Here is a 12,363-nt window from a genome sequence, read left to right as displayed (position 1 = left end):
GGAGCCCCAGCAGTCTTCTGAAAAAACATGAAACCTCATCCACCAGCAGGATGAGGTTTCATGTTGGGTTTTAAAAAGTTCAGTAAACTTATTTTGTAAATTATGAACATGTCCCATCTCATGTGACATTGTCACATGACGGGAACATGTTAGGGATTTTTTTTTCTATTTTTCATATTTTTAAAAGTGTGAGCGATCTCCCTGAGGCAGCACTTTGCTTCAGGGAGATGTGTGCTCTTTCGTGTGCATGCATGATAGAGTGCATTCTCACTTTTGGGGAATCCCCCCCCCCCCCCACAAAGGAAGCGCATAGTGCTTCCCGCCAGACGTCATGCTGGGCTGGCCAATGTAAAATGGCGGCAGGGCCTGCTTCTCCGATGGGGATTGTCCCCGCCCGCCCGACAGGCAGAAAATTCTGCCCATAGAGGTCTACAGCACAGAAAAAGGCCCTTCTGCACATCAAGCCTGCGCTGGTCAAACAAGTACCTAACTATGCTAATCCCATTTTCCAGCACTAGGCCCATAGCCTTGTACGCCATGGCATCACAAGTGCACATCCAAATACTTCTTAAATGTTATGAGGGTTTCTGCCTCTCCCACCCTTTCAAGCAGTGGGTTCCAGATTCCCACCACCCTCTGGGTGAAAAAATTCTTCCTCACATCCCCTCTAACCCTCCTGCCCCTTACCTTAAATCTATGCTCCCTGGTTATTGATCCATCCACTAAGGGGAAAAGTTCCTTCCTGTCTACCCTATCTATGCCCCTTATAATTTCATACACCTCAAACATGTCCCCCTCAATCTCCTCTGCTCCAGGGAAAATAACCCCAGTCTATCCAATCCCTCGTCATAACTAAAACTCTCCAGCCCAGGCAACATCCTAGTAAATCTCCTCTGCACTCTCTCTAGTGCAATCACATCCTTCCTATAATGTGGATTCCAGAACTGCATGCAATACTCTAGCTGTGGCCTAACCAGCATTTTATACAGTTCCAGCATAACCTCCCTGCTCTTATATTCTGTGCCTCGGCTAATAAAGGCAAGTATCCCGTATGCCTTCTTAACCACCTTATCTATCTGTCCTGCTACCCCAAGGGACTGGTGGACATGCACACCAAGATTGATCCTCAGTACTTCCCAGGGTCCTACCAATTATCATGTATTCCCATGCTTTGTTTGTCCTGCCCAAGTGCATCACCTCACATTTATCCAGATTAAATTCCATTTGCCACAGATCAGCCCATCTGACCAGCCTGTCTATATCTTCCTGTAATCTAAGGCTATCCCCCTTACTATTTACCACCCCACCAATTTTTGTGTCATCCGCGAACTTACTGATCAACCTTCCTACATTCAAGTCGAAATCATTTATATATACCACAAACAGCAAGGGGCCCAACACCGATCCCTGTAGAACCCCACTGGACACAGGCATCCAGTCACAAAAACACCCCTCGACCATCACCCTCTGCTTCCTGCCACTCAGCCAATTCTGGATCCAATTTGCCAAATTGTTTTGGATCCCATGGGCTCTTACCTTTGTTATCAATCTCCCATGTGGGACCTTATCAAAAGCTTTGCTGAAGTTCAAGTAGACTACATCAAATGCATTGTCCTCATCTACACACCTGGTCACCTCTTTGAAAAATTCAATCAAATTGGTCCGACATGACCTCCCCTTAACAAAACCATGCTGACTGTCCTTGATTACTCCCTGTCTCTCCAAGTGTATATTCATTCTGTCCCTCAGAATTGCTTCCAATAGTATCCTCACCATTGAGGTTAGACTGACTGGCCTGTAGTTCCCTGATTTATCTCTTCCTCCCTTCTTGAATAATGGTACCACATTGACTGTCCTCCAGTCCTCTGGCACCTCTCCTGTGGCCAGAGAGTTATTGAAAATTATTGCAGCACCCCTGCTATCTCCTCCCTTGCCTCACTCAACAGCCTGGGGTACATTTCATCCGGGCCTGGAGATTTATCTACTTTTAAGCCTGCCAGGCCACTTAGAACCTCCTCCCTCTCTATGCTAATTTCTTTAATTATATCACAGTCCTTCTGCCTGATTTCCATACCCACATCGTTCCTCTCACTTGTGAACACCGACACAAAGTATTCACTTAGAACCCTATCTACGTCTTCCGGCTGCACACACACATTGCCACTATGATCCTTAATGGGTCCTACTCTTTCCCTAGTTATTCTCTACTCCTAATATATTTGTAAAATAACTTTGGATTTTCTTTTATTTTACCTGCCAATGGTTTCTCATGCTCCCTTTTTGTTCTCCTAATTTCCTTTTTCAGTTCCCCCCTACACGTTCTATACTCCTCTAGGGTTTCCGCTATTTTGAGCCCTTGGTATCTGCCATAAGGCTCCCTTTTTCTCTTTATCCAATCCTGTATATCCCTCAACATCCAGGGTTCCCTGGATTTGCTGGTCCCACCCTTTACCTTTACTGGAATATGTTGGCCCTGTCCTCTCCCTATTTCCTTCTTGAATGAGTCCCACTGCTCTGATGCAGATTTACTTAAAAGTAGCTGCTCCCAGTCCACTCTGACCTGATCTTATTAAAATCGGCCTTCCCCCAATTTAGAACTCTGATTTCTGGCCCGTCCTTGTCCTTTTCCATAACAACCTTGAATCTAATGGAGTTATGATCACTGTCTGCAAAATGCTCCTCCACTGATACCTCTCCCACTTGCCTGGCATCATTCCCTAAAATTAAGTCCAGGACCGCCTTCCCCCCCCACTTCTTGAAGGACCTTCAATATTTATCCAGTAACTAATTCAAACTTTATTAAAACCAGTTCAATGTTCCTTGAAGCATGTGATTTTTAAGATTGAAGTCACAGAAAAATGCGAACTAACTTTATTTTAAAAATTCCCTAACAGATGTCATGTCAAAGGAGCACTGCTGTTGTTGGTGTTTGGCTAAGATGATTGATCTGTGTTTTTAAAGGTACTGGAACTCATTGCGTAACCTGGTGGTATCTCTACTGAACTCCATGAAATCTATCATCAGTCTGCTCTTCCTGCTCTTCCTGTTCATTGTAGTCTTCGCCTTACTTGGAATGCAGCTCTTTGGGGGACAGTAAGTCACACTCTAGAATGATATGAATTTCAAACCAGGTTTTTTTTATTACATGGAAACTTCAATGAAAGATGAAAACCTGAACTGCAAGATCCAAGCAAGATTGAAAAGAGGAGGGCATATGAAATCAATCAAAAAATAGTGCGGAGAGGAGAGATTTTCAAAGCCTGTACATTGACAGAGGTTGGGAAGATTGACCAGGGCTATTGGTGTTCCATAGTTTTGAGCTCCGAAGAGAGGATAGGCTTGATTATCTACTGGTGGAAGTGTGGTCTAGTGAACAGCTGAAAGGGCTGTGAGGTTATCCAGAAGTAGCTGCCTGTCAAGTGAAAATTGTGCAGCTTAGGGGCCACCACCGGGAATCCATGGGAAAAGTCATCAGCACAAGGTAAATGGTTGTGATGACTCCAGATCAAAAGCTGGAGGGTGGAAGCAGGAGGCAGAGGGAGACGTAGGATTTCCTTCTGGGGCCCATTGCAGCACTACTGCTCCTCCTGGCCCATAGGGAGCAGAACAATTCTTTTATTTCAAACTTCTGACTCTGGCTTCTGTTGCTAGCAGGTTTGGCTGAGCCAGAGATGTCACTCCTGCTCCTCCACCAAGGCCAGAGATTAATATAGTAGATGCTCCATTTTAACTGCTTCACACTCATGTCTGATTTGCAGGGAAAGGCTTAAAATACCCTCCAAAATGTCAATATGGTATGGGATAAGGTGCAATAGGTCTTAATCTCAGGACAGTAACCCATATGGATGAGGAGAAAGAGCAAGTGAGTTGGTATATTACAACTTTAGAAGGAATAGAAAAGAAATGTTCATAGAAATCAGAGTAAATGAAGATAAGAGATATGCTTGAGTTGAAAGGGTTAGAAATCCTGCGATATGCCCACATCTTGGACACGTCATATATTCACAATATTAATTATAACACTATTTCAGTACTTTGAGAATGGAATAGTAACGTAAAACAGTGGCTTTCTTTTATCAACTCAAATACAGCTTACACCTCTTGTGGGCTCACATGCATGTTCTGAAAATCCACAGCAAATGGTTTAACAGCGCAGAATGAACCTCAATCCATTGCATGGCCTGCTCATCACAGCCACATCCACTATCAAGAACATTCAGATGCACCTTTAGAAGTTTTGTCTGTAAATCATGCTATAAACCATTGTTATTCAGCACCATTACATTTTCTGTTGCTATACTGCTATTGGAACTGGTATCACAATCCGCAGCAGGGAAAAAAAAACCTCGACAAGTGTTAAACAATGGAACCAGATTCACCTGTGTTGTTGTTCATCTCTAGGTTTAATTTTGAAGATGGAACCCCTCCGACAAATTTTGATACCTTTCCTGCTGCAATTCTTACTGTGTTCCAGGTAAAAAAAAAGCTTTATTTTTAATTTGAGTGAATTAAGTTATTTTAAAGTCATTTCTGCTCTTTTATTCTGCTCTATTTCTTGCATTGGCAATTACATACAATAAGCCTGCAATACACACTAACAGTAGACAACACTGCTTGCAATGGCTACAGACCACCCATGGCTTGACTAATTTCTCTTGCACATTCACCAATCCCCTCTGATATGAAAGTAAATGTATGCAATTGCCTAGACCATTGTGGTGGGGAGGGTATAAAATTCCGGCCTTTTTTAACACTTGATATTTTTTTGAGTTCGATGTCACCGGTAACTCCTGTAAATGGATTTGGCATCCACAAGAACCCAAGTACATCTATTTTGCCCCCATTATTTTGGCGAATAATCACAAGACCCAAGGACCACAATAGTGAACCTGTATACACAGGTTACTGGAATTTGTCACATGTTGCTACATTGTTCTTTTTCCTGTGAAAAGCAGAATGAGGCTCATGGTCTCACCCAGAGATACATTGTGAGTCCTTGGGCTGAATTTTATCCCCGTCGGGGGGGGTTGTGCGGGGCCGGGCGGGAGCAAGCGCAAACCTGATCAGCACCCCAGATTGGGTGCGTGACGCTATTTTACATGGACGGGCCAATTAAGGCCCACCCAGCGTGACGCACACCTGGAAACGCTGAGCGCTTCCTGTGCGGGCGAGGTGGGGGGGGGTGGGGGGGGGGTGGGGGGGGGGGGGGTGGTGGGATTCCCTGAGTCAGCGCCTGTGCTCTTTCGTGCATCTCCCTGAGGCACCTCCTTTAAGAACTTTAAGTTCTGAAAAATTTAATAATAAAGGGAAAAAAATTTAAGGACATGTCCCCTCATGTGAAACTGTCACATGAGCTGGGACATGTCCATTAATTTTTTCAAAAATTTTTATTCAATTAATAAACCCCTCATCCTGCCCGTGGATGACATTTCATGAAAAATGCGAAGGCCGCCTGGGCTCTTCACTTGCCCGCCAATCTTAAGGTTGGACAGACAGCATTCTTAACAACTTTAATTACTTTGTTAATGGCCTTAATAGACCTCTGGCGTCGGCTGTGCACCTGCCGAGCTGAAAATCTAAATGACACGCGGTGACTTTGGGTCGCCTGCCCAACATCACCGCGCGTCATTTTACACACCAGCGAGCAGGCCCCGCCCCCACTCGCCGACTGGAAAACCCTTCCCCTTGGGTGTGAATCCTTACATGCTGTTCCTAGCAATTCAAAATACATGTTAAAAGTTCAATGTATGAAAAGCACATTTTTGTCATGAAGACTTTGATGGTCAAAAGGTATAGGGAACCTTTCTGACTTAATCTTGATTTAAACATTTTAATTTCATAGACAATTGAAAATCCTCAGAATCATTGAAGCTTTTCAGTCCGTAATGTAGATAATAAGTGGTAATGAAGCAATTGAATCTATTTTTCCATTGTTATTTCACAGATCTTGACAGGAGAAGACTGGAATGCAGTTATGTATTTTGGAATTGAATCACAAGGAGGAGTTAAAAAAGGAATGTTTTCATCTGTTTATTTTATTATCTTGACACTGTTTGGCAATTGTATCCTTTGAAACTTGATCAACAACTGTTGTTGAAATTTGCTGTGTCACAACTTAATCTTTAGGTATTTGGTTTCCACCAGTTACTGTGGAGTGTTGCTAATCTTCAATTCAATGGAATGGCACAAATCTGGAGAAAAAACATATTCTATTGATGTCTTGGAGTAAAAAAATGTTCCTTTTGTCAGCTAAGCTGTGAAACAACTTCAGCACCACAAATTGTAGAAATATTTGTCCCGCTACTCACCCCGCTCCTCCTACCAAGCTACTGGGGTTAATGAATGGACTGGATGGGAGAGCAAAATATTGAAGGCTTTCAATACTCTTCTACCTTTGACATTAAAACAAATGCATTTCCTTAGCTTTATCATGAACAGACACACTGCTCAATGTCTTCTTGGCCATCGCAGTTGACAACCTGGCAAACGCACAAGAGCTGACAAAGGTTTGCACTTCAAATCATTCCCTTCCTTGCAAATACTTTAAGGTGGAAAACAAATTATTCCTCATGGCTCTTTCACGTGGTTTGCTTCTATTGGAACACAAAGCAGCATCTTGTTATGTTGAGGAATGGAACAGAAGTTTAAATGTGAAAGATGCTTGCTATCCTCAAGACATTAATTTGACAAACCAAACATTATAGAAACAACATAATTAATTGCACATCACAGGTAATGAGTTTATTTCTATTATATTCAACTCAGGAGCTCGTTTGACACAATTGAATTGCACAACTATAGTCATTAAATGCAAGATGTTTTCATTTCGGACCAAAGTGGGTCAAACTAGTGTATGCAGTCACTATAGAGATAAAAATAGATTATGCAATGGAAATCAAAATGTTTCACTTCTATGGTATTTTTGTCATAGAGAATCTGTTGTCAGTAGACAGATGCCAGAAACTTTCAGATAGACTGTGGGAGAAATTGGAGAGTCTACTACATACGATCCAGCAAAAGGTTTAAATGCACCACTTGTCCAGAGCTGAGAAGATCACATTGTTCATCTATATCAAGCACAATTTTCCCACTGAACACTTTCTTACAGCAACTATCTGTGCTATTTGTTCAAAAAATTACAGCAGGTCAGCAATTGTCCTTCTTCATCTGGGAGACCCAAAGAGAAACAAAAGAAAGTTCAGGAGGTAGAAAGGGAAAGTATTTTTAACAGGAATCGTGCAAGTAGAGCCAATAGCAGTAAATTTTTCTAAAGTTAATTTAAATGAATTTAAGTTCAGGGAAAGTAAAGACATTTCAAAACGTGCATCAACAGTAACATTTACCTGTAACATAGCATTTCTGTGGTGCTTGTGAGCAGCTTCAATGAATTTGATCCAAAAGCCAAGTCTTGGACCAACTTTGAGTGTCACCCATAAATATTTGGAAGATTCCAGAAGCCTGTTTGCAGTGTATCTGCCTTTTTTCTTATATGGAATATAGTGAAATGAACCCCTTTCCAGAACAAATATCAGTTCCTAAGAAGATCAATACTGATTGAGCCATGTGGTAGATTGCAGTAATCGGGTAATATATTGTATGGTAGGTTGTCCTATGCAGATTTCTTTTAGCATTATGGTAAAGAAGTGTTTCATCACATTGGTTACTAACCATTAATAATAGTGTTGTTCAACAAAGGTTTTACATTGTTTAGGCTACTAACATTATATATCCTATAAATAATTTCCAGAAGACATTCAGTAAGGTATCACATCAAAGGTTACTTCACAAAGTAAGAGGTGTAGGCAGTAACATGGATAGAAGATTGGTTAACTAATAGGAAGCAGAGAATAGTGATGAATGGGTCATTTTCAGGTTGGCAAGTTGTAACAAGTGGAATGCCACAGGGATCAGTGTTGGGGTCTCAACTATTTATAATCTATATTTATAAATGAAGGGACCGAATGTATGGTAGCTAAATTTACTGAAGACACAAAGATAGATGAGAAAGTCAGCTGTCAAGAGGATATAAAGAGTCTACAAAGGTATTTAGATAGGTTAAGTGAGTGGGAAAAAATTGGCAGATGAAATCTAATGTGGAATAATGTGAACTTGTCCACTTTGGTAGGAAGAATAGAAAAGTAGTGTATTGTTTAAATGGAAAGAGACTGCAGAACTCTATGGTACAGAGGGATCTGGGTGTCCTGGTGCATGAATCACAGAAAGTTAGTGTGCAGGTACAGCAAGTGATTATGAAGGCAAATGGAATGTTGGTGTTTATTGCAAAGAGAATTAAGTATAAAAGTAGGGAGATGTTGCTACAGCTATACAGGGCCTTGTAAGACCACATCTAGTGTATTGTGTGCAGGTTTGGGCTCTTAATTGCATTAGAAGCTGTTTAAATAAGGTTCACTCAATTGATTCCTGGGATAAGGTGCTTACCTTATGAAGAAATCTTGAGCAGGTTTGGAGTTTAGAAAAATGAGAGATGATCTTATTGAAACATATACGATCCTGAGGGTACTTGACAGTGTGGATGCAGAGAACGTTTCTTTTTGTGGGGGAGTCCGGTGTTATTTTGCTGAGCAGGCATCTGGTAAAGGAAGAAGCTGGAGCCAGTCTGTCTTCAACATATATTAATTCTATCTGACTATAATATTCCAAAATTTGCTGGATTCTGGAAAGGTTCCAGTGGATTGGAAAAATGCTAATATAACGCTCTTATTCAAAAAGGGGGGGGGGGCTGGGAGGCAGAAGGTAGGAAACAGTTAGTTTGACGTCTGTCATTGGGAAATTGTTGAAATCTATTATTAAAGAAGTAATAATGGGACATTTGGGAAGTCAAAATGCAATCCATCAGAGTCAGCATGGCTTTATGAAGAGTAAATCGTGTTTGACTAATTTGCTAGAGTTCTTTGAAGATGTGACAAGCAAAGTGGATTATGGGGATCCTGTAGATGTAGTATATCTGGACTTCCAGAAGGCCTTTGATAAGGTGCCACACAAAAGATTAATACACAAGATAAGATCACATGGAGTTAGGGGTAATATATTAACTTGGATAGAGGATTGGCTAACCAACAGAAAGCAGAGAGTCAGGATACATGGGTCTTTTTCTGGATGGCAAGCTGTAACTAGTGGGGTGCCTCAGGTTTCGGTCCTTGGGCCTCAACTATTTACAATCTATATTAATGACTTGGATTCAGGGGTAGAAGGTACTGTAGCTAAATTTGCAGATGACACCAAAATAGGTGGGAAAGTTAGTTGTAAGGAAGAAATTAGGAAATTTACAAATGGATATGGACAGGTTCGGTGAATGGGCCAAAATTTGGCAGATGGAGTTTAAAGTGGGTAAGTGTGAGGTTATCCACTTTTGGTCAGAAGAATAAAAAGGCGACTTATTATTTAAATGGAGAGAAACTTCAGAATGCTTCAGTGCAGAGAGATCTGGGTGTCCTCATGCATGAATCACTGAAAGCTAGTATGCAGGTACAGCAGGTAATAAGGAAGGCAAATGGAATTTTGGCATTTATTGCAAAAGGAATGGAGTATAAAAATAGGGAAGTGTTATTGCAACTGTACAAGGCATTGGTGAGACCGCACTGGAGTACTGTGCACAGTTTTGGTCCCCTTACTTGAGGAAGGATGTAGTTGCACTGGAGGCGGTTCAGAGGAGGTTCACTAGATTGATTGCAGAGATGCGGGGCTTGTCTTATGAGGAGAGATTGAGCAGTTTAGGCCTATACTCGCTAGAGTTTAGAAGGATGAGAGGAGATCTAATTGAGGTATACAAGATGCTAAAGGGGATGGACAAAGTAGACGTGGAGCGGATGTTTCCCCATCTGGGGCATTCTAGAATGAGAGACCATAGTTTTAGGCTAAGGGGTGGTAGAATTGAATCAGAGATGAGGAGGAATTACTTTTCTCAGAGGATCATGAATCTGTGGAATTCACTACCTTAGAGTGCAGTGGATGCCAGGATACTGAATAAGTTTAAGGAGGAGATAGACAGATTTTTAATTAGTAATGGGTTGAAAGATTATGGGGAGAGGGCAGAAAATTGGAGTTGAGGCCAAAACGAGATCAGCCATGATTGTAATGAATGGTGGGGCAGGCTCGACGGGCTGAATTGCCTACTCCTGCTCCTAGTTCCTATGTTCTTATGTTCTTATTAATTCACAAAATCCCGCATAACATAAGTGCAGACTACTTTTCCCTTCCACGCAGTTTTTCCCACACACGGGTGGAAAGTGGTTCTTGTATATGAACTTTTCCCCAGTATTAGTTGCTCTTAATCAAACTGGAGCATGCCCACAATTGTCATAGCATTTGCCACATTAACATCTAGAACTAGAGGACACAGTTTAAAAATCAGGGGTCTCGCTTTAAGACTGAGATGAGAGGGTTATTATTCTGTGGAACTCATTTCCACAGAGAGCAGCGAAGGCTAGGTCATTGAATATATTCAAGGCTGAGTTAGATTTTGATCGACAAGGGAGTTGAGGGTTATTGGGGTGTGGGGGGAGGTGGAGGGATGTGCAGGCAGGAAAGTGGAGTTGAGGCCAAAATCAGATCAGCCATGATTTTATCGAATGGAAGAGCAGGCCTCTCCTACTGCTCTGAATTCTTAGTTTATTGTGTATTCCTCACATTTACACATCCAGTCTAACAGTTAGCTCTCTATCTACGCTCTATCTATTGTATCTTTCGCACACTAGTTAAATAACAGGAGCTGTTACTTGGAAGCCACTGTAGCATTTTGGTTATAGAAGTAGGAAGCTTGAATAATGTATAAATTATCCAGGATGTCACTTGTCTATACTGTCCTGAGCTGTTAAATGGGGAGAGCTTCTGGTGATGACTTTCCCTCCTGTAGGCAAGCTCTTGCCTTCACCTTGGTAATGTGAAGAACAAGAAACTTTGACCCTTTTACTGGAGCCAGTCAGGGGAACAGGTACATTCCAAGCATGATACATTGACAGTGCTATTTTACTTTCAGAGAATCGTAGAATGATACAGCACAGAAGGAAGCCATTTATCCTTCTAGCTGCAATCCCTACTCCTTCTCCGTAACCTGCAAATGTTTTAAGTATATATCCAATTCCTGTTTTGAAGGTTTCTATTCAATCTGCCTCCACCAAATTTTCAGGGATTGCCTTCCAGATCATTACAAATCTCTGCATAGCAAAAAAATGCCTCCAAATCTACCTGCTTCCTTTTTTTTTACCAAATTTCTTAAACCTCTGTCTTTTGGTTACTGACCATTCTGCCAGTGGAAACAGTTTCCTCCTATCTACCATCAAAATCTCTTATAGTTAGCTTAGAAATATTTTCTAGTGGAATAATATTCAGCCTTAGAAATGTTTTGAAATCTTGGCATTTATTTCATTCCTCAAAGAATTAAAGAAACACTTGAGTGTCAGTGGAACTAAAATATCCAGGCATAAAATGGAATAATATGTATCTCAGAACCATCTCCTGCTATTCCACTCTTCAGGATGAAGAAGAGATGGAAGAGGCCAACATCCAAAAGAATACCATCCAGAAGGCAATGGAGGTTGCAGACGTCAGCCCAATATCTGCAACTAACCTGTCCATAGCAGCGTAAGTTCAGAATTTATACAGTAATATACTGCATGCAAGTTTATTCCTGTATATCGTCGCACTTCAATTGCTCTCTGCATGACATCAAAACTATTGTTATTTCAGTCTATTTTGTTTTATGAACGTTCTTTTGTTTGTCATATTTTAGTTCAGATATTTTAATTTTGCCTTTGGCATCCAAGACTGTTGGGCCATGGAATCTGCATCTATTATATAGTGTCAGTGATTAACTTCCACAAGGCTGTTTCATCACTTGATGATGGGGCCACTAAAGTAGGCATCGGTGTTCCTGGGATGAAAAGAGAAAATATAGATTGCCAGGGCACTTCCACCTTATTGCTATTTTATAACAGAGCTGGATGAGTGGGTGAAGGCAAGTCATGCTGAAAAGTCTTGTCTTCCCACGTTCTTTGCCTTCTGACTTACTGCCCAAGTTCATGTCTGAAAATTGTTCATTTGGAAGAGCAACCAGAAGCCTGTTGGTGACTATGGAACCACATTGGAGTGAGTATCTTTTTAAAATTTCTTTCATGGGTTGTAAGTGTTGCTGGCAAGGTCAATGTTTATTCCTCATCGCTCATTGTTCTTCAGAAAGTGGTGACATGCATGCTTCTTGAACTGCAGCAGTCCATCTGTTGTAGGTACACCCAATGTGCTATTAACAAGAGAGTTCCAGGATTTTGAACCAGAGACAGTGAAGGAATGGCAATACAGTTCCAAGTCAGGATAGTGTATTGCTTGGAGGGGAACTTGCAGCTGGTG

General features: G+C 41.4%; 1 protein-coding gene across 1 annotated transcript in view; it reads left to right on the top strand.

The window, feature by feature from the left end:
* The window catches only part of LOC121280817 (probable voltage-dependent N-type calcium channel subunit alpha-1B), a 226,806-nt gene that overhangs the window by 43,531 nt on the left and 170,912 nt on the right, over positions 1-12,363 (top strand). Inside the window, exons 7-11 of the mRNA XM_041193080.1 lie at positions 2,962-3,093; positions 4,402-4,474; positions 5,945-6,062; positions 6,439-6,506; positions 11,495-11,601. Of these exons, the coding sequence (XP_041049014.1) occupies positions 2,962-3,093; positions 4,402-4,474; positions 5,945-6,062; positions 6,439-6,506; positions 11,495-11,601 (498 nt within the window). The remainder of the gene's footprint in view (positions 1-2,961; positions 3,094-4,401; positions 4,475-5,944; positions 6,063-6,438; positions 6,507-11,494; positions 11,602-12,363) is intronic.

This window comes from Carcharodon carcharias, chromosome 8 (genome assembly GCF_017639515.1).
Source record: "Carcharodon carcharias isolate sCarCar2 chromosome 8, sCarCar2.pri, whole genome shotgun sequence".
Classification (NCBI taxonomy): Eukaryota; Metazoa; Chordata; class Chondrichthyes; order Lamniformes; family Lamnidae; genus Carcharodon; species Carcharodon carcharias.
The sequence above is the reverse complement of the archived record's forward strand: the minus strand, read 5'-3'. Positions and strand labels throughout refer to the sequence as shown.